The sequence below is a fragment of the Neolamprologus multifasciatus genome, chromosome 4 (assembly GCF_963576455.1).
Source record: "Neolamprologus multifasciatus chromosome 4, fNeoMul1.2, whole genome shotgun sequence".
In the NCBI taxonomy this organism is placed as follows: Eukaryota; Metazoa; Chordata; class Actinopteri; order Cichliformes; family Cichlidae; genus Neolamprologus; species Neolamprologus multifasciatus.
The window spans coordinates 5,613,661-5,637,294 of record NC_140442.1 but is presented as its reverse complement, the minus strand read 5'-3'; the positions used below and the strand labels follow the sequence as shown (position 1 = coordinate 5,637,294).

The 23,634-nt window shown below is 40.7% G+C and overlaps 1 protein-coding gene across 1 annotated transcript in view; it reads left to right on the top strand.

Moving 5' to 3' along the window:
* The first annotated feature begins 932 nt into the window (after window positions 1-932).
* Window positions 933-23,634, top strand: part of cacng2a (calcium channel, voltage-dependent, gamma subunit 2a) — an 87,557-nt gene continuing 64,855 nt past the window's right edge. Inside the window, exon 1 of the mRNA XM_085155783.1 lies at window positions 933-4,090. Coding sequence (XP_085011909.1) covers window positions 3,865-4,090 — 226 coding nt within the window. The 5' untranslated portion in view covers window positions 933-3,864. The remainder of the gene's footprint in view (window positions 4,091-23,634) is intronic.

Below are 23,634 nucleotides of genomic sequence, written 5' to 3'. Positions count from 1 at the left end.
ACTTTTTATAATTAACTATTTATTTTTTGAGTAACGGATGTAGAGTCTGTACCTACAAATACATTCTTCCTTGAATATTGTGTGTGTGGCTTTTCAAAAGCCAAAAGATACATGTGTGTAATTAAAAGTAACCTTTCTGCAGTTTCTTCTATATTTTTAAGGGGGGACAACAGAAGACAGCCTATGCTAAACTTTTTTTTTCTTTGAATTTTTTTTTGTCTGTTGGATTTTCACATTTATACATTTGATACATTGATACAAATCCCATTATTTCTGTACTGTATATGTGCAGCGAATTGGTGCTGGGTTTAGCCCTGTCACTTAAAGCAGATTCAAACCTTCCTGAGGTCTTGTTGATTTTAAGCTGGCTCTAGGTGAAAATGAGAGACAGACAAAGATGTATTAACAAGAACAATAATAAAAACATAAAGAATAAACAAAAAATTCCCCAGTTTAGCATTGTTTTAAGGCCTTTTCCCCCTATGTCCACCTAAAGACCTAAAATGACCTTAAATTAGCAATCTCAAAATCAACTGTCTTAAACGATGTGTTTCAGGAACATACTGACAGAACTCTGTGGCCTGCTTAAAGAATTTTATATAGCTAATTAATTTCATAATCACAAGTCATTATAGCTGTACTGATAATCTCTGTCAGTGACTGAAGTGGTCAGTAATTGTGCAAAACTTGAAAACAATATAGAGGCCAAGATATAAAATGACATAAAACAAAAATACTGAAATAATACCTCAACATGACTTATATTTTTATTCACTTTTTAAATTTTTTGTTATTTCATGACAGTATACACTCAGTTAACTTACTAGCTGTAAATCACAAAAGCACATTTTTATTACTGTCTGTTGCTTCAGTAATGTGAAAAAGTACAGTGTTATCACATATAACTCTTTTCCTTTTTTCAAATAGCATGTTCTCATTAACTAAGTGATCAAATAAATGCATTTTATTCAAGTTTGAAAGGTTTGAAGAGAAAATACAAGGGCAACGAGACACATGAAACATGGGCATTAGAATACTATATGATTTTATAGGAAAAGTAAAAAGACAAATTCATGGTAGGAAATATTGTCACATGTAAATAATATTCATTTTCGGTGGAAACCTTCCCAGAGCTATAGGGTTACATATGGAAACTGGGGATCAAAATTTTAGGAAAAAGGAAAATCTAAATAAATAAATCCACCTGGTAGCTTGAAGATGAAGTAAGGTTAAAGTTACGTATGATGATTCTTGTATACTAATTTAAGTAACAACTTAGAGCTTTAATTTATAGTGTGTTATTTTGAAAATAAGGTGAGCACCTCTAATTAACTGAGAAAATAATGTCATGGGACCTCAGAGGTTCGATGTCTTTGGGTTACACAGGTTTTATCAATTGTAATACACACATTTGAACACCAGGGGGCGACAAACTCCACGAAGGGACAGCAGCGCTTCAGGGAGCTGTTCTTTCAGCACCACAGCCTCTCTCACAACTCACACAACATCGCTGCGCTACTGCCGGACATTACTTACACAGGAGCCAGTCATTATAAAAAATAAATAATAATAAAATAATAATTGAATGACTGGGTTCATATATTCAAACGCTCAATGTCAGCCAAGCCTCATTCACTCTCGCTACTAAGCCTCATTAAAGAAAAATCGCGGAGCGGGGATGTCTGCCTGTAACGCTGTGCGCTGTAGCTGAAAAATCGAGGTTTTTAGTGACAAAAAACAAAACACAGAACAACAAAAACGCGAGAAAAGTGACATTTAGTGTGGCTACTTCACAGAAGAGTACGAGAGCTGCAATGATTGGATCGGGCGATAATCATCACAATAAAGCCATTAAATGCGTAAATTTCAGCATGTGTGCACAAATGCAACCCACCATTCAAGAAGAGAGAGAAAGCGAGGGGGGAGAGAGAGTCCACCATCGCAACACCCCCTCATTCCGTCCCCTCCACCACTCACAGAAACGGAATTAAAAAATCTTTAATATCTTTCCAGCAACTGGCCTCCATTGCTGCAGCGCTGAGCGCGCGCACACACGCCGACACTGTGGGCCTTTAAAGCGTCGCCAGAGCGGAAGGAGGAGGAAAGTGACCCTCCGATTCAAGAGCGGCTTCTTTACACTGACATCACTCAGCGTCCGAGGAAAAAGAGGGGGGAAACGGCTGGAGTGGATTTGTTGAATGTATAGTGCTGCTCACATTGACATCGTGACAACACCAGCGCTGTCCGTGGATCTGTGCGAGTCGCTCTCCTGATTGTGTAATATCATTTTTTCACCCCCTTCCTGCAAAAGCGGCCGAACCTGCACCCGAGAGCGCAGGAGAGAGAGCAGCGGCAGAAGCAGCAGAAGAAGAAGAAGAGGAGGAGGAGGAGGCGAGAGCAGGGGGATCGCAGCCTTCATCAGAATTTGTTTTTTCTTGTTATTACATGGCGCAAGGGCTATACAAACGGGACCGTCCTGGGTGTGATACTGCCACGGTGAATTTGGATATCCACGCAGCAGCAGCACCATCCTCCTCCATCCGCCGAAGAAGCACCGTGGGTTGCGGCGGCGCCCACACCGACTCCTCATCCTCCTCCTGCCGGCTCCATGTCGAGTGATGGTCGGCTTGCCTTGCTGGATGCTCCCCGCTCTCTCCGGATCGTCGACCACCGAACCTCCTCTGACCGCAGACCCCCATTTTCGGCGGAAACCTTCCCAGAGCTATAGGGCTACATATGGAAACTGGGGATCAAAATTTTAGGAAAAAGGAAAATCTAAGCGGTTAATTTATTTTTTTTAAACTAATTTATTACTATTTTTGTTAGGTTTACGTAGGTTTCGATCTGGTTTTGAGCGTGTGTGTTTCTTTGCGCCGGCTAATGAATTAATTTAGTCGTTGAGCCTTGATTTCCTCATTCCACCGGGTTGATTTGTGAGAAGACAGATTTGCTTTTAACCTCACAACAGGCTGTTATAAAACACGCAGGGAATCGCTTTTATTTCCTCTCGACAGGACTCGAATCGGTCCGTTTGTTTACTCTTCGCTGTCACCACTAATATGATAGATTTAGATTTTGTCCTTCGTTTCCTTCCCCAGTTTATTTTTACTAATAAAAGCCACTAGAATAATACTATTAATAACAACAATAGTCTTTAGAATAGCTCTATTTCTGAATTCTTACTAGTAAACGTAATGTTATAGCCTTTGACTAAAGCAACTTGTTGTAACAGACGTATTGAACTGTTGTACTTCAAACCTGCCATTACTCCAACACCGCGCCCCCCCACCCCCCACCCACCCAGCCGTCTCTTTGCTCCATTTGAGCTCGTGTAAATTCAGCTCAGTGCTTATAGCTGTGATCTCTACAAGTCAACGAACAGGTTGTTTTTTGACCGGCCTGTACAGAATAAGCCTTGCTTTTCTTTTTAGGCTCCTCTTAGTTACCCTAGGCTTTAATTAACCAGTCATAGATCTGTGTTAATAATCACATCTGTAGCTTTTGTTTTCTTGCTGCAAGTGGCTCCAGTGCTGGGCTCCATCTGCAGCTCCGGGCCTGCTGAGGTGCTGTCATCCTCTGCATACCTAATTTTTCCACACATCTTTTTGGGTGTGAAAGTTAAAACAAACAGAGAGGAGAGACTTCACCGCCTCTTCCTCTCTCCCCCTTCTCTCTGCCATAGTTAGTTTTTTCTCTTGTTTTGGTCCTCACCCAAACGCAACCATAAGGTTCCTACCGCATCCTCCGCCTCCTTCTTCCCTCTCCTTCCGCTCGAGTATATCCCGTTTTTTCGGTTTGATTTGGTCCCGCAAATTTTCAAATATTTACTTCCTATACATCAAGAGGAAAGGGGGTCCCCCTTTCATGGAATGCGGAAACATGGGTCTGTTCGACCGCGGAGTCCAGATGCTGCTGACCACGGTGGGCGCCTTCGCGGCCTTCAGCCTCATGACCATCGCGGTCGGCACGGACTACTGGCTGTACTCCCGCGGCGTCTGCAGGAGCAAGTCCATGAACGAGAACGAGACCAGCAAGAAGAACGAGGAGGTGATGACCCACTCGGGCCTGTGGAGGACGTGTTGCTTGGAAGGTAAGAGGAAAGTCGGTTCTTCTGTGGTGCTGTAGTGCAACATAAACTTTCCCAACGTGTTCATTTGCGTGCGTTTGAAGCCGCCCGCCCAAGAGGCCTCAGCACTGCCACGACACAAGTGTACTGTGGGAGGTGAACCTATTCTCTCTCTTTTTCTATGCTACTCAATGTAAATGAGATCCACTGCAGAGTTTGACTGCAAAGGGTGTTTAAATGTGTGTGAAAAGCCAAAAGATCTCTTAGGATACTGAATACATCACTGACCTTCTTGGTGCCTCAAATGATACAATCTGATAGAAGGAAAGTAAAAATGCAACATGTGACCTGGCTGCTGCTTATGAGCTTATATGTGTTCTGCATTCATGGGGAAGGAGATTTCTACCTTATACCAAACAAATCAACGAGCTGGAAAGATCTGACACCATCATTTAGGTTTCATGTTCTAAATCTGTTTGAAATGAACTTTTTAGCACTTTTCAGGTATTAGTTATGTTTTGTTGAAAAAGAAACAGAGAAATTTCACTTTTAGCCGAAATGACAAGTCCATTTTCCAGCCGGGTGAAACAGGTTTCTGTGAGGTAAACCCAAAGGACTACACGGATGTGCAGCTAATAGATGAGAACAATTCAGATTAGAATGAGTTTGTCTGAATTTGTGGACCGTTTCAGTTTTCATCTTTTTCATGAACAAACCAAAATTTATATCGGTAGAAATGGCATCTGCATCTTGCAATGGATCACAAGGTCAAGAAAAGTTAGCTTGGATCCCAAAAAGTAGGCTTTCCACATAAATTCTGTCTAAAACTAATGTAACTCATTAAATCTCAGCAGTTTTGAGCTTTGGAAGAAACTGTTGTAACTTTTACCTGGTGTAAAATAAGCCCTTCCAAAAACACTTATATAAAAATCACGAAACTGAATTGCTGCACTTCAACAGTTAATTTTGGTGTTTAGCTCCTGCAGGCAGGCTGAATCAGGTTTCCGGTTGCATAAAAGTCACCCACACCAGTCTGGAATTGTTTATTCAGTCCGGCTTTAGAGTTTAAATAATAAATTAACAACACATTCACAGGCAGTAGGTGGAGATGAACCATCATCATATATCACCCTGATATATTGGCATGCCAATAAGCTGGTCTAACCCTAATTAAAGGAAGCTGCAGGAGATCTGTACCTTTAAAGAGGATGTGACACCGGGGCAGCACGTTGGACAGAGTGTGAGGACCCAAAAGTCGAGATGCAGTCACATCTGTCAGCAGGCCTGACCTGCCTGACAACCCTGATGATGGCAGAGCTGCCTGTCATATAACCTTCGACCTCCCTGTGCCCGGTACTTTCTGAGATGTCAAACTGCCTCACGTCCTGAGTGCAGGTTTTCAGACGACCTCGAGTGTCTGCCCTGTCAGACGGCGGCGGCGTGTTTCCTGTCATGCCCCGGTGGAGGCGGTCAGTGCTGACTTGGAGTGAGGTGCTGTAACCTTGTGAGGGCACAGAGCGTTACAAATCTGTTCATCGTCTTAGCTGTGAGCCCCTGAAAGGCCTCAGTGGCTGACTTCATGCTCTTCTGCCCCCTGTGATAAGCAGCACCCTCTGTTCAAAGTTTAAGAAGAAGAAACATTTAAAGCCGCTATAATTAATATCTTTAAAATAACTATGATAAAATGGCAGTGTGAAAGAGGTTGCTTGTGGAGTAGGGATGAATTATTGACCAAATCTACAGCTTTCCTTGGCTTACAGAGCTTTAAGGAGAGTTTAAGGTCATTATTTAACTGTGGAGGCAGTGCACCTCCCTCTTTGATTTCTGCTCACTATGAAACAGCAGGTTGTAAGAGACTAAACAGAGGGCGAAGGTGGAGGAGACCAAAAACAGACCAGAAAACAAGAGTGGAAATTGGAAATTTATTAGCTGGATACAAACTCGGATCCAAGTGATTTGGAGCTGGATGTGAAAATAAGAATCTTTTTGTCAACATCCAGTTAAAGACTGATAATATATTCAAAGAAAAAACAAATATGTTGCCACTTCAAATGTTTAGACACAAAAATGACATTTGAATGATGTGTGAAACAATGTGCTTTTGCTTTCAAAAGATTTTCAAAGATTTGTCATGTTTAAAAATTCTCCCTAGTTGTGTAAAATTGACATTTCTTTCATTTTTAGTAATTATGACAGGAACAAATTAGGAAGTCAGGGGACGCTGCTATAATGCCTCAGAGTCCCTGTAGGGAGGAGGTTGGGGTGAATGAATATCCGAACAAAACATTTAAATTAAATATGGCTGAACGTTTCCTGGTTTAAAACTATTGTAAAGTGCCTTGAGGCCATCGTTGTTGTGATTTGGCACTGAATTTTAGTTTCCGTGATTATTTTAGTGTCACATGGATGCCAGTCAGTTGAACATACTGAACGTTTCCTTGTTGAGTCTGATGATTTGCTGCTTTTTTGTCATAACTATTAAAGTCTGAATATCTTTGGGTTCTGACAGTTTGTTTTTTTTGAAAAGCAAATTAACAGGTGTTTTATGCTTTTTTAGCAATTTCAAGGCAAAACTCTAAATAACCTGGAGCACAAAAATAATCATTAATTGCAGGTCTGCTAAAAAAAATAAAAAAAATAGATATGCCCGATATGCAACAACTGAAATATTTCACTCTGAAAATGAAAAGTAAAGTAAAGAACAAGGAGTGTAATGGTATTCAAGTCATGCTGCTCTTCCTGTTAATGAGATTCAATACATTTACCCTTAAAAGCACCTTTATTTGGTGCACAGCCCTTCTTTCGATCACAGCATTGACACCTCAGCTGTTCCCGAGAAGCTGCTCAGGTGCTGGGATCAGAAAGCTGCAGTCTCACCAACACAGCTCGAGATGTGAGGCAAAAGAGCTCAGCTGGCCTTCACCTGATAAATAAGAGGAATAACACTAAACACTGATACAATGATTATATTAGTCGACATAGGATCAGAGTTACAGCTGGAGTGTAATTGTGACAGTGACTGGCTTTTATCCCTGCCAGGCCATTATTTAATTGGCAAACAGAACAGCACGGAGTCAAGATGAGAGCAAAAAACATCACACTTAGACTCGCTGTGCGCGCATGTGTGTGTGTGTTCCTTTTGCATTAGCACAATGTGCTTCTTCCTTTGAATCCAGGATCAAAATGGCAGGAAATAAACCCAGATTTGTCATTTGTGATTCATGAATGATCCCCGGCCCAGAAGAGGCAGGGGAGTGGAAAAATGGGGCCACTGCATTTACTCAGCGGGGTCAGATTCATTTAAATTCTAATTCAAATGACTTCCTGCTCAGGAAATTGGGTCTTAAAAAGCGAGTACATTTAATTATAGGTAGTTTGAGCAATTTTATACCAAAAATTGTGAGGGGGAAATTGAAAAATAGGAAAATATAGAGCGGATGCAGCTGGAGAGAGGCAGCGATAAGCACCAAACCCTGCCTTGTTTCAGCACATAGAGTGTCAGGAGGAGAGATATCAAGTTTACATTTCAGATGTTAATTAGGTTTCAATTTGTAGCTCTGCTCTATTAAATCAAAGTGCCAAGACGGATAGTATTCACGGTTCCCCGGTTCCTCTAAAGTGAGCTGGTGATCAGGCAGCGGCTGAGGCTGCAAATAGTTGAAGTGGTCGCTCAATCCTCCTCGCAGCAGTGAATGCAGACTGTGTGTTTGGCAGCTCGGTATCCCACACATTCTGCTTACTGAGTGTACGCAGGTAGGCGACCGTTTGTGTTTGTATAACAGCTACAGAAGAAGAGAACCTGTGAAAAAGCAAAATGGGAATACCCACACTGGGTGCACCTCGACCTCTGCTCCGCTCACTGCTTGTCAGAGAAACAGAAAAATCTTTCTCCTGTGGATCTACAGAAAACTGATCATTTACTTTCCCTCAGTATAAAACCGTGCAAGTGTGCTTTGGAGGTTTGCGCTGGGTAAAACACAGAATATCTCGTATTGATTTAACAGATGTTCACTTTTCTTTTCTAAAGCTGAAATAACTGATCAGTCAATGCTGTTTGTTGCACATTTTAGGATTTGCTGCTTTTCTTTCTCAGAAATTGATTTGAACTGTTGTTTCGACAAATCGGCTTTATATGAAAATTTAAAAAAATGTCACAACTTTCTCTCAGTGAGCAAAAGTGACACCAAAATGAGGCAGAAATGGAAGCTGCCATCTTGCACTGATGACGGGAAGACGTTGTTCAGACTTTGGTGGGTTCAGGGGCATTTAAAGAAATGTGGAAATCACATGGATAACAGTTATAACAGGATACCATATGTGATTTTCCATCACTAAATCTTTCTTAAAAACAACAGCAAGTTGTGCAACAACATTTAAAATGATTTTTTTTTTTTATTTCTGGGGGAACTAATTTTTCCGTTTGTTATGACACCGCATAATTTGCATCCAGAGCTTTTGCAGTAGCAACTTGGGACGCATTGAGCTAAGAGTGACGTAAAGTGGTTATTGCTAATAGTTTAGTAGTTTGCCAATAGTTTTACAATATCTATAAAATAAATGTATATATAAATCTATAAACATTTCTATAAAACTGTTACTTTTTAGGCTACATGTATCGTGAAGGTTTTGTGTTGTTGGTTTAAAGCTTTGACTTTTGTGTTGCTTTAGTTCAGGATTCCTCTTTTGGTGTATTCATCACTGAGTTTGAGTTTGTGCAGCATTATCTGAGCACTGGTTTCTGTTTAGGCTCATGCCTCTAGTTTTCAGCTGTACCTCCCTCCCTTAGTTGCATCTTTGTTAAGTGTGAGTTTTCTTGTTTCTGTGTTTAGTCGTGTGTATTTTGCTTCAGTATTTTTGGCTTCCTGTACTACTTTTCTTTTCTTGGAAGTTTTGTTTTGGTTTTAACTTCTTGCCTGTCTGATCGTGCTGATTACATCCACCTGTGTCTTGTTCTCCTCCTGTTTCTGATCCTGTCTGTTGTCCTCTTTGGTTTTGTCCCTTCAGTTTCTTTGCTCCTTATCACTGTTCCCACCAATGGGTCTGTACTTCCGCTTGGAATTGCTCACCTTTGGATTCTGTTTTTTGTACTTAACTTTGACTGTGTGGCTTTACTTACTGCTTGAATAAAACCTTTCTTTTATGAATTTGGATTCACCTTCAAACTGACTCTGAACAACATAAAGTTCAAGAGGCTGAGGGCAAAGCCTCAAAACCACATCTGCAGGCTCTATTTCACTACTGCTCACGAGCATTTATGTCAGCCTCACTTACAAATGATCTCATCATATCAGCAACGTGATGTGATCATGGTTTATCGTCATAGTTAATGCTTTATATCTTGGACCTAATATCATTTGAGTAAATAAATAGATTGGTAATCAATAAGTAAGGCAAATTTAGTCAAATCATGCAGGTGCATTTATCAATATGCAGGCTGAGTTTTTCATCATGTGGCCAACAATTTCTCAAACATGTCTGCAGGTAGAAGAATTTTGTGTGTTTCTGTGCTTTTGCAAGAACATGCACATAATACAAAACTTTATGCCTCAGATATAGGACTCTTATTGTCAACTGCAAAATTCCTCATGGATATGACTAAAGTTCAAACGGAATGCATCACTCTGTTCAAAGCCCCCTGGGGATGGATCACTTGCTGTCACATTCCTGAGATGTGATTGGTTCCAGGGACATCAGATGATTTCTGTTGGACCCCCTGAGGAGATTGTTTTAACTGGAACAATGTCATAATCAGCCAGCACATTACAGCACAGTTACCAGTTATGTCATCGCATGGATAACACAAGCTGCAATGAAGAGTAATAATTGATCAGTTGTTTTACCATCTAACTCTTTTTTTTTAAGCAAACCGTCACTTTTTCCAGCTTTCCTATTCAATAAATCAACTGCTTTCATGCTTTTAGGATAAAGCAACTCTAGAAACAGGACCAACATCATGCTTTAGGAGGTTTCTAGGACTAAAAAGTGCCGCTGATGGCTTTGTTTTGCGAGAAACATCAGATTCTTTTATGCACTGCAAGTCTAGAAAACTTTCAGTATTAGTGTGAAAATACTAATCTGAAAAACACTAAGTACTATTTCTTAATATAGCTCTTGATCACTTATATGAAAACACATTAACGTGGCACAATTTTAGAAGTTTCCTTGAAAAGGTTTAGATTTTTATTTATTCTGTGTCCGTCTTCCTTCAGTTTTTTGATCCTCTTGTCAAATTTTTTATTAGTTTAGGTGAACCTGGGTCTTTAATCAGTGCACACTGAACAGTGGCTTAATTTTCTTTTTAGTTGTTTGATTTTATCCAGACACTACTTTAGTTCTTTTTGGTCCAGCCTTAAACCAGCATTAAAAGTCCAGTGACTGTGTCCAACCACACACACACACAGATGTGGTTGCACACAGTGTGGGTGCAGAGAGAGATTCAGCTGGTGAAGCATGAACGGTGCAGAGTAAACATGTGTGATGCGGATGAATTGGTCCCTGGAGGCCGCCGCTCCTCCGTCCTATCTGGGACGTCTGTAAAAAAGCCGCCTCTGCTCCCCCCTCCTCGTGCACGTCGCTCGTAATCTGAGGCATTCGTCTTCATTACAGCGCCACCCTCAGGCTCTACTGTGGCTTCAGGATGAGGACACAGTTTAGGAAGAGACGTTGGAGAGAAATAGTGGACTTCATGATGAAAGAGGGCCACATTTTTCTTTTGTGCCTGGACCTAAAGCAGTGAGACTAATCTAAGTCTTTCTAGCTGTGTCCAAACCACAAAAGCTAAAATACAATAACTAACTAAGCTGTGAAAGTTTTTTCACTTAATGTTCGCTTCTTCACCCTGCAACCCTTAAACTGGATAAGCAGAAGAGAATGGTGGGATGGGTGGATGGATGGATGGATTGATGGATGGATTGATGGATGGATGCTTTTTCATCTAATCATTTGACCTATAATTTATGAAATTTCAAAGAAATACCCTTTATATTCTAAAGTCCCAGTTGGTGCCCTTAAATTTCCTGTTTTGTCTGAATCACAGTCCAAATTCAAAAGAGATCAGGTTCATTCTTGTTGCATAATGTTGCAGGTAAAGAAAATATATTTAGAATATTTGTAGCATTTTTAAACAAGACTTTGAACCCATGTTGTTTGTGAGTCTGTACATGCTCGCGACATTAATATTTTTAGCAGGTAAAATATCAACCTGTTCATCATTCTGGCACAGCCTATGTTGAACCTATATTATCAGGGAAACATAAATATGTTTCACAAAAGCGTTTTTGTGCCAATTCACCCAGCATCTGTTGAGATCAAGTAGCATCCTCTGGGGATGAAAGCCATCGCAGAGGTGCAAAAAAACTGCTGTTTAGGCTGGCTCCGAAAGTGAGTCATCCCTAAGGACCGTGTTAAAATGTCCAACTTTATAGCAGAGATATGCATGTGTACAAAAACAGGGCATTTTTTTTGTTATGTTGTTCTTCATGGCGGCTGTGTGGGGGCAAATTCTTTAAATTCACTGACACAGGCAGCTCTAGAGTATAGCTGCTGGCTAGGCTTCAATTGAACTTCAATTTAACACACACTTTGCTAACATGTTAGCTACTAACAGTCAATCCAAAAATTATCACATCTGTCTGCAGAAAAGCACCAGAGCAACATCTGTAAAGCCAGGTTAGCCATAAAGGTATGCAGAGTTATCAAATCAGGGAGGTGACATTTTTACAGCCGCTTATAGTCGAGGCATCAACAAACTGATCTCCGTCAGTGGATATTAAAATGTATCCAGTGGCTGATTATTCAAATGGGTGCATATTGAGTTGGCTGTGGCTGAAATGGTAGAGAAGGGCATCCTCTGATCACAGAGTTTATTGTTCTATCATCTCCAGGTGTAAAATTGGCCCTTAAATATCTGTGCTGCCAGATGTGTATGCGCTGGTGTGTACTCATATTGCTAAGGTGCTACATATGTACTACCCAGCATGCTTGAATTTTGTGCTGCTACTCAGGTTTTCTTCATAAGGGCTCTAAAGAGTCAAAGGCAACATGCGGGTGTGTCTTTTTGTTGTTATGTTAAGAGGTGACTTACTATAGGAGACTTACACAGCTCCTGTCCATCACCCCAGATCACAGTTCACCCTTCCTGCCTCATGATTTTATGTATTTGCATGTGGGAGTATCTGTGTACTGCACATTGGTGCATCTGAAAACACATGTGGGAGTCATTTCTGTGCATATTGTGCATGTTTGAATAGTGATGTTTGTGCTCAGTGCATAACAGAGAGGCAGGATGAGATAAAAGAAGATAGCAGTGCAGAGTGGCAGAAAAGAGCAGGATTAGTCTCATAGTCCAATCAGATAAGGATTACCCAGCTGGAGCATGCCCACCCAGGCTAATGCTCCGGCCCTAAAGTGGCATTACACTGTATTATGACACCGATCCCCTGTATGTACAGCTGCATGGGCCGGATTACAGTTACAAGTCGAGGGCAGCGTAGATGGAAGCGAATGCGGCCACTTGTTGGAGTAAAAACTGAGCACCCTCTCCTCCGACAGTATCGCTGCTCCGGGCTGCCTCCCCCCTTCATCTGATAACACACTGTGTAAAGTGACTGAGCTCTATTGCACTGCACTGTCAATGCTGTGCAGCCGGCGATGGATGGGCTTCATTTTGCCCTCACCGGAGCTCCGCTGAGACAGCACACAGTCACTGACGAACATGACTATTTTATTGGTCTTCACCTTGCCCTCTTTATTGCCCACTAAGGCCAAATTACAGACCAGACATTATCAGATTAAGCCCGGGCTGCAGACAGTCTAAGAACAGTGCAGAACTCTGGCCTTTGGCTGTGATGCCGTTAAGGCTGTCGTTTATAATTCTCACGGCTACAACCAACAGACTCAGATATCAGTGTAGAGTTTATTGATTACTTGTCTGGTTGAGATCATTAGACAAATATAGTCTGTCTTCAGTTTATATCAAACCCGATGTCTTTATCTTTTGTTTCAGATTGCTTTAAGTCTGCTTGGTTTGTCCTTACTTCTGGGACCAACATTTTTAAGTTTGCTTTACTCCCGGGGTCAAAAACTCATAACAGCGCAACAACTTTACAGAAAATAGGCCCAAAATGAGATCCAAATAAACACAAAGTAGCATCCAGAGAAGTTTTCTTCCAAACAACATTTGGAACAGAGTCTTGTTGCTAGCAGCGGTCCTTTACATCTTTGCACCACGGAGGTCACTGCACCGAGACCAGACTGATGAGAATTAAAGACGCTGCCTATTACTGCTAAGAAATTGTTCTCCAGCGAATGAACCCTTGTACACTTGTAAGACTTTTGTTTGGTTTTGATTGGATATATTTCCACATTTATAATAAAAACGAATTCCTGATTTGCGGGTATTAATAATGAATATTTAAGGTGGTATTTTAGCCGTCAAGTACTTTGTCACAGTTATGTAAAGGAGCTGTGTAATCACTTACCTGTCACTTACCTTTCCAGTAAGTCTTTGGTATAGCACCAGAACCAGTTCTGTACCTGCTGCAGGTTCTGGTTAGAGCAACCGTCTAGCATGAAACTCCAGAGCAGAATAAACACTTCAATCCACAGCTGTAGTCTGAGATGATGGATTTCAAGTTCAGCTGACTGACTGTGTGGAGAGGGGGCTCAATGATTGAAGGCTGCCACAATCGACTGTGGTCAGCGAGACACCCAGCAGGGAAACACAACACAGCAAAGGCGTGGACTACTCCCTTAGTAGTGACTGAATTTTCAAAATATGACAGAGTGTGGCAAATCAGTTTCAATCACTGTCCTGGACCAACGAAGGAAAGCTGTAAATAAATAACGCTAACACGAGCAGCCAATTATACTTTGGCAGCAGACAGAGACTAAGTTTGGTAAACGCTGTCCCCGCCTCACCCTACTGCCTGAACTCTTTCTGCACTGACTCCACTCACTCACAAGTTCTCCTTCTTCATGGAGGTGAACACTGCATCTGTCCATGTTTTGTTAACCAAGAGAAGAAAACCCATAAACATAACCACACACAAAGCATTTCGATAGCTTAACACTTGTAGGGAAGTTTTATTGCATTTACACTGCTGAAAATACGCAAGCCAACTTAGTCTTATGTATAATCTGCTATCATATAAACTGTATGTAATACAGTATTGTGACATATTTCTGTTGTGCTACAATCGTAAAATAGAAAAAACTGAATTTTACATGCTAGAAACAGTAAATAACTCATATGTTATAAATATTAATTTCCTGAAATACAAAACAAATTGGAAACAAATGTATTGAATAAATAAGTAATGGGTTAAAAGTAAGTTAAGCAATTTCTAAGAATGAACAAAATGTGGTTAGACTGATGTTTAAAGCTACATTTTAGACGCCTTAATTTTAAAAAGCTAGCTTAAAAAATACATTTCCTTCCCAGTAAATCAAAGTTTGAAAAAGCATTAGTGCTGAACAATGATAGAACCAAACACATCCATCATCAGTCTTATTATTAGCCATGTCGATCATTACGTATCCCCTCTCATTCTCAGACAGATCCCTCGTAATGAGAAAAACATTTATCCTGAATTATAGCAATCTCGAGAGAACCGCGGAGGTTTAAAGCACACAGCAGACATCATTATGATTCCCTCCTTGTACATTAATAGTGATGGCTCTTTGTGAAGCAGCATTCGGCTGTCCTGATGAAGTCTCTGAGATTAGATGGACAGCCAGAGGAGTGTGATGGCACGGTAATTGGTTTAGTGTATGATTAATGCCTTGGATGGCTTTGATCGATGAGCGAGGGGTTGTAAACTTCGGTAGCACTCTCCCATAAATGCTGTCACCCTCTTTGCATGGAGATGCCCCCCACCCACCCATCCACCCGTACTCCAGATATGCGCTTTAGCTATAAATTAGGAAAAAAGTCAACTACAAAGCATTAATGATGGGACATGCTTTGAGGAGGAGAAACATCAGTTATTAACTGCTCTGACCCCCAACACCTCCTCGTCCTCACAGCCAGAAGAGCTGCATGTGTGTTTCTGTGTGTGGTTGCCACGTGATATTTTTTAGCTGCAGTTGTTCCTGTTGGGTGGGGTCTATCTTTATCCTACATGACCAGAGAACAAATCGATATGAAACATACCCAGGGCCAATCTTTGTGTAAGCAAACTGTGTGGCACCACAACTCAGCAGAGCACGAGATACAGGGACTGCTGGCCGTCTGCTCCTAACTCCACATATTTCCATGACAATTGGTAGGGCATATGGATTCGCAACAAAAGCCACCTCAAATCTATATTTTTAATAAAGATTCTGATCAACATCTGCTGGTATAAGAATTGTGCTGTTACCACAACATTGCATTGATATGCTCTCAGATTAAAAGCACTTTATGCAGAGATGCATAAAGAACTGCTGATTATAATCCTTTAAGCTTCCCAATGACGATGACAATGATGAAGGCGGATGAGTAATAATAATGTGGCTTGAAATATCTCTGTGAACATTTAAAAACAATCAGGTAGTGTTTCAAACTCTGAGTAAAAACTTTAAATTCTGGGAATTTATTTCAGTGTGAGATTAGAAAACTGATGCCACGCTCATGTGAGTGGAGCTTGCTTTTAGTCTCCAACAGCATCAAATACTAATGTTTTGTCAGACGTTCACAGAATCACAGAGAAACACTAAAGGTGAGCTTGGTGTGAGAGCTGTGATCCATCAGCTGCGGCAGCAGGGAAACAGACAGGGTGTTGCTTCCACCTCGTCATGTATGGATGCTTCTTTGGGACCCCCTGACTTTTAAACTCACCGGGTACCACTAAACATCATTTTTTAACATGCACGAGTACGGCTGCTCCCAAAGAATACATCCTGGTAAACAAACAAGTGATTAAAATATAAGCAGGCTTTGTTGGTTTTTCGAGCAACATGACCGTCGGTGATGTTCAGCATTGCCGTGTCCAGTGAATTAGGATAACTTGTGCGTATCACACTTTTCTAAACAAACAGCAGTATTTGACACGCTGTGATGTGAAAGCATGAGTCAGTATGGTAAATATGACACTGTTGCCATTTGTCAGCTAGCTTAGCTTAGCATAAAGATGGTAAACATTGGGAAACTGGACATGTTCAAGTCAGCAAAATGACTCTGAATGCATCATAGCTTTATTTTGTTTCTGCACAAGAGCTGCAAGGTAAAAGAAAAAGGTATGTCTGACTGAGTGTTTGCAAAGCGCAACATTTTCATTATTTTTTTTCATTGTTTTTTTGCTAAGCTAAACTACCTGCCATTTGGCTCCAACTACAGATGTACACAAAAGATATCAAAATGTTTTCAGTCTGTAAAAAAATATTTGTGTTTTCATTTGCTGCAGCTTTTTAGAGTTGAATCTATTTGCTTCAACTAATCATTGGGTTTTCATGTGTCCATTTGGGTATGTTTTGGATATTTTACGAGACATTATGCCAAAAATCCAACATTTAATGCTTTGTTGTGTTTTGGTGTCATAAACTGAATTTCTGTGGATTGCAGAGATTTTGAAGACAGGATAACATGAGTAAAAATATTTTTTTTAAATTTTCCTTCCAAACAGCAACACTCTGCAGTGTTTGGATATCGAGCACCAGCACAGTCAGACTTCTCAGCCATCATCGTTTATTTGATCTCAGCTGCTGTTTATTAAAGACATGTTATCCCCTCGAAAATGTAAAGTTTGCATGTTAAAGTGGCTTGAATAACCACTCGATTTTCAGTAGGATTGCACTCTGATTACGTAGAATTGATCCTCTTACATTGGAAGTGTAATTACCAGCAGGTCTATCTCTGACTCCATCGCAGTAGAGCTGCTCTCTGTTCCACCTCCCCGGCCATATCCTTAAGCTGTGGAAGCATCCCAAAGAGACCCTGTAGTAACTGATAATTAACTGCAGATACAATCCATTCATTTAAAGGAGGCACAATTCACTCTTTTTTCCTGCAATAGCACAGAGAAAGCAATCTTCCTTTTGATTAATTGGTGGTGTCCGTGGTGCAGTTCATTTGCAATCTATTACAGCGTATTTGCTTTGTGTCAGAACACAGCCCAAACACACTGCATCATCTCCGAGTTGGTTGAAGGTATGAAGCACAGTTGGTCTGTTTGGAGGTTTTACCCCAGCTCAGTTTAGTACAGCCTGCTGATATTGATAGTAATGTGATAACAATAACAATAGTGGCCATGACTGTGTAATGTAATTGTGTAATGGATATGCAGCATGAGGTAAGCATTCTGTTTTACCCACAAATGCACTGTAAGAGCTCATGTTCAAAGAAGTTCTCGTAAAGGTTTGGCAACTTCTTTACATGTACGTCAGCCTTTATGAGAATATTAACATTCAGTTTAGTAGTTTTTAGTTCATTTAACTTTTTTAACTGTACAGCTTTACATCTGTATATCTTTATATGTCTATGTAAATAGCTAGACATATAAATTTTTATCATTTTCATCATCTTTGACATAGAAATACCAAATATAAATTCCAAAAGTGTCTGTGATGCTCACAGCTGAAGATTTGCTGACTCCTAATTTACTGTGAGTTTTGTACTGGCTAAAAAGAGTTAAATATGGACCCTTAAAATCTTTTTTTCATAATTTGGCAAAAAAAAATTAATGTAGACTAATTTTTGAAGAAATCACCCAAAGATTTTAAACAAGCGATTGAGACCAAAAACAATTAAAAATACTTAAAGAGGTCATAAATTGCTTGAACAGGGATATTCTGTATGATCTGGCAATTAGAAGAATGCAGGTTTAAGATACTTCTGAATAGGTATCACTTTGACCCCCAGATTTAAAAAGTTATTCATTTAGAAGATGTTACAATTAGTAGTCATGTTCACAAAAGACCCAAAGACAGACAAAGCTGAGACAGACAGGCAGGTGGATAAATAAAGGAGCTTTAGTCTGGAACTTATGGATTAACAGAAAGTGCTTCACAGTGTGGGAGGAAAAGCCGATAAACTAACAAAATCCAAAAGAACAAAACAAATGTAGGGAGCCAGTAGGAGAAAACAAGGGATGCCTCCCCAACAGGAGGATGATGAGACAGCAGGAGAACTCACAGACTGTACACACACCGGGAAGAAGACGCGGGTGAACAGGATTTTTTTTACTAATAAGAAACTATAACTAGATCCCTGTAAATGTTACGCTTTCTCGTATCACTGCAGTATAAAGTTTCTACTGGTTCTCCTGGAAAAGTAGCTGCTAGGACGCTGTGGTTAAAAGGAATCAAAGGAATCGTGGTATACAAAGAAACAAAGCAGCGCTAAAGAAAGCAGACAGAGATGTTCCCACCTCTGCAAAGCCCTCTTAACACCCAGTGGGAGAGCTGCTGACACCTCTGCGACTATCACAGAAGTCTTGGACTGAGGTGATGGGAGGTCTGGGTCAGAGGAGGACGTACGGAGGTAACGCCAGCAGGGCAGTGCATGACAGATGGAGGAGCGAACACAGGGCAAACAAAGAGGGCAAGGAGGAAGTAAAAAGACAACATGATGCAGTTTCATAAGGTTACACAGCGAGAGAGGGCAAAGATGATCCAGTCCAAGTGGCCCAGCATAGTATTCAAAGTGTATATACAAGGCTTTATAGTGTATTTAGATATCACATGTCTTTGGCATTTGACTGTGATTGATTTGTTTTCTGTGCAACAATGCAAAGAGACCAGACAGAGTTGTAATTTCAGACAGACAGTTGACCCAATGTGATTGATTTCTCTTTTGTTTTTTATAGTGCAGGACAGACGCAGTAACCGGTTGCTCGTTCTCACCCCTGGCCGCATTTTTTAGGTCACTTCAGTTATCAAACAATCCTATAACCTTATAACCCTAACGCTGTATCTTAGAGAAAAGTAAAATGGACCAAAAAGTTTTTGATGTATCTAAATAATGGTTTTCTTTGTTCTGTGACTGACAACACTTAGGAAACAATAACGACCACAAAAAAAACTTAAAGTGATATGTTCTGATTGGAGAAGGTTGAGGTTGTTACAGAAAACAATAAATCTAGCTAACAGTATGACACAGTAAGATACTGAGTCAAACTGAGGCCTTAAATACACAGTTAATCAAGAAAAGTGGACACAGCAGATTGACGAGACAGCTGAAACTAATTTTTTTTTTTTTTTTTTGCCTGTCCCGTTTGGCTCTTTTGCCATCAGAATTATTGTCTAAAGGCAGAGAAAGATGACCAACGGATGTACTTTACCAAATGGACCATCCCAGCCTTGCCATAATGGTCTATTTGATTCAACTTTTATTGTTTATTTTATTTTATTTTCACTTGCTAAATACGGGACAGACTTGACTGGGGAAAAGAAAGGGGAGAAGGAAAGAAGGAAAGAAAAACAGCGGGGAAGAGGGACGGGGATAAAGGGCAAAAAACAAAAAACAACAAAATAAGCAGACAAAAAATACATCTATCAATCACCTGGATCACCTGTTGAGAAAGAAAAAAGAGAAAACAAGCAGAAGAAAAAAAAGAGCAATATAATAAACAACATCACGAAGATCTATGGGAATATAACAGTAAATTCTAAATATTAAACATTATTGTGCAGCACGTAAGATCGACAGCGCACAGTGTGCTTTGAGGTAGGAGCCAAAAAGGGTGTAGTTTGTGTGTGTGAGCACCCGTGTGTACATCTGTGAGCATGGACGCGCTTGTTTTTAAAAGGTTCCTTCATGTAATGATCTGCTAGAGGGTGTGGGGATCCCCAGCCCCGTCCTCCAGGGCATGAAGCAGGTATGGAGGAGATCAAAACTCCAGACATCCAGAGGCCCTCAGAACACAAGAGACCAAGGAAGGTCACTTGCCCCCCAGGGAGGGCATTGCCATTTCAAAATTTAGAAGAATTTTGAAATGGTAACTGGAACATTGTGACTAAAACTATGTCCTGCTTTCATCTTCTTCAGTAACTAGCTGACCTCTGGCGCATCTCTTCAGTGTTTGTTCAGTGATTGTTTTAAACACAATCTTTCTGCAGCTTGAAAACAGCCATTGTTTTCTTTTCACATTAATACAGTGGGCATGAACAAGAACAGTTGAAGAGTTTACACGGTAGCATTTGCACCCCTCTGAAATCAGGTTGCTACTGCACACACTAAGACCTCAATAAGAATAAACGGGGTCGTTATTATTCCACGTGAGTTTTAAAAATGATTATAATGGGATTGCAGGGTTTTCATGTTAACCTGTTCAATAACACCTCTGCTCTCAGTCAGAGAAATAAAGCACACATACTAAATATTCCATGCATTTTGCCCTTTGTGTCAAAAAAATGTAGAAAGTTCTCTCTTCTGTAGCTGTAAAACATTTAAAGAAAACAGTTTTCTGTTCGCTTTACACTCGCTTTATTTTTCCCCCAAAAAATATAAAGTTATTTTATTCATTTTTAACCGATTTTCACTTTTTTAGGATGAAAAAAACCCTTCTCTTAAGCAGCCACTCTTACACAGTAGGTTTGGGTCCGTCGTGCCCTTTGGTGGCCATGTTGGAGCGAAGCCCCCCGAGGCTGCCCGCCTGCCTTAGAGGACATCAGAGCTGCCTGTCAGTGTGACACTGCTCAGATGGCCATGTTTACTGCACTCCAGAGTGAGTATTTACTGCAGTCGACAGGGCTGGCAGACCCCACTGTCACAGCAAATGGTGCTGTTGGGAAAACAAACATTTGTAATGAGACTCTGTCTGTCAATTGAGGCTGCGGAAAACCACTTCAGTCCAAAACACGAAGGAGAAGTTACGCTTCAAGTTTAAACTGGGAGCAGGGCACGTTCGACATCCTTGGTTTCGTTTTGGTGCATTTTGGGCCGATGCTGAACGTGACCTGACTCTCATTAATTTAGATGCTGTTGGTTCTACCAATCGCATGTCGAGCCGGAGCAGCTTGACGGAGTGACTTGGGTCCTTAACCTGAAGGATGATGATTTAATATGCTTCCCACGTGAAATGATGTAAACCTGGTGTCTGGGAAAGGCTGACACATGATTATTCATGTCTGTGGCGGTATGTACTGTGACTCCAACGCTTCCACAAAGCCTCAGCTGAACTGCTGACGATGCTGCTGATTTTTGCTGGGATAAAAAAGACCATGCCTCACTAATCTGCAGATCAGAGCGAGTCAGGGAATTTGTCAAAAATGAAGCTGCTGCTGTTATCATCGCTACATCCTGATGTGGGCAAGGATAAGGTGTTGCTAAGTCCACTGAAGATGATGATGTAATTTCCAGTGGAGCACGCTTATTTTTTCCTCCCCCCTCTCTTCTGGCCTATGCTCGTACATGTGTGCGTGTTAACGTGTGTGCGTGTAGGCATGTATGTGAGCGATCACCTTCATGTCTCTGTTTCCCTCAGAGCAGTAAGAAACAGAATGAATATTTAATGAGGAGCAGCGTGGCTTCTCTTTGCTGTGTCAGATCACTTTCCAGGACAGGGAGTCTCTCATGATCATAGCAGCATGCATACAGGCAGCCCAGAGTGTGAAAAGTCACACACACATCCACACAAAATCAGACTTTCACCTGGAAATAACTGCAGTTGTCATGTAGAGTCTGACTGCACATGCATGTTTTGCTCCCTTCTTTATGAGTGACACTGTGTCTTACAGTTGTGCTTCTGTAACCAGCCTTTTTATTGTGTGTGTCACGCCATTACATCATCACAGCCAGGGCCGACGCTGTGCCGGTCTTTAGGATGACGGCATGAACAAGTTGTGAAAATGAATCTATTATTTACCCACAGTGCTCTTCATACCGCTCGCTGCGGGGCAGCTTGGCCTGCGAAGTCATCTCACAATGCCTTAGTATTGAAAACCACACATCTGGAAATAAAATGAAAGTAAGAACCTAAAAGGCTCCTCTTTTCAACCCAAATGAATGAACTGATCATTGAACGAAATCAAATCGTCTTTGCCATCATTGGTAGCGTGCATATTTCAGTGAAATTAAGACTGTAGGCTACAGAAATGTACACAGCCACTGAAATACTTTTACATGTTGTAGGTGTGTGGTCACCAGGAATAAGACATGAACAGTCTTACTCTGTATTTTTTTATTTAATTTCAGGTATAAGCATGGCCCTCAAAAGTGTAGCTTCACAATCTTCAGCTTTTTGGTTTTAAGCAGGACATAGCAGATCATTTATCAAAATTCTTATGATTCAGATTTTTATCTCATTTGGTACACAAATGAGCCACTACAGGCAAAACGCATTCCTTCATATAACTCCCACTGTCTGTTATTTTTAGTATTTTATTCAGATTAACCTCTTAAAACTATACTGTTGTTCTTTGAAGGCCTCATTCTGAATGAAATTGTCCACCATTTGAAAGCATAAAACTATGTGATCCGACACTTTTTAAGACAGAGCATAACGTTTTGTTGTATGCCATATTGAATTGTAGCCTCAGTCTCCTGTTCTTAGTTGAGAGGAGTGGCACCCGGTACGGCCTTTGGACTTGTATGTTTCGAGATGTCCTTCTGCTTACCTTGGTACGAGTGGTTGTTTGAGTTGCTGTTGCCTTCTTGTTTGGCCTATCCTCCTGTCAGACCAGTCCATTTCCATGTTTAGTCACTTAAATCACCTTTCTTCCTCATTCTGATACTTAGTATGAACCTCACAAGGTCACATTGACCTTATCTACACTCTTAAATAGATTGAGTTACTGCCATTTCATTGGTTGATTAGATATTTTCATTAATGGGCAGCTGAACAGGTGTACTTAATGTCATGGGCCGGTGACTGTATGGGGGTTGAATAATGCGATGCAGACTTACTTTTAAGTAGATATTGTGATACTGCTTCCAGTTTTGTGCTAAGCTAAGCTAACTGGCTGCGCTCTCCAGCCTCATATTTACAGAGTGATATTGATCTTCTCATCGAACGCTCCATTTGCTGAGTAAAAATGCAAACTTTGCTCACAGAAGACAACATCTTCCCCTTAAGGCAACACCGGCACAAAACATGACTGCAGCCATGTGACTTGGACACACATCCATCTTCCATGTCTTTTTGTGTCACATTACAGTTGTTTCTGTTTTAGTCTTTAGAAAGGTCAGATTCCTAATTTTACTGAATTTAAAATGCCAACTATTCATCAATTGGTTCTCGTGGACTTTTTAGGGCGTCCATTCAGTAGATTTCAACCATAAACACTCCTGTAAAGGGATCATTTGGCATCGTCTTGCACTTACATTTTGGTTTCTACGTTGTCAAAGCTGCATTCTTCATCTAGAGGATTTTTTTTGTGCACCTTTCCATCTACTTTAATTTCATCGCCCGTTGCTGCTGCTGAGTATGTGCCCTTGAAAGGTCATTTGACAAACACGACATTTGCTGATTGTTCTACAAATTCCATTTCTCTCATTTACTATGTAGAGTCAGACATGCTATGTGTGTGATTGTCAGCTAGCAAATGTAGGTCATACTCCTCTCCCAACGTCGTTTGTCAGAAATGTGCTTGTAGTACACAGAGAGACAGGCTCGTCAGTGCAAACGCTAACCACATACAGGCTTAATTAA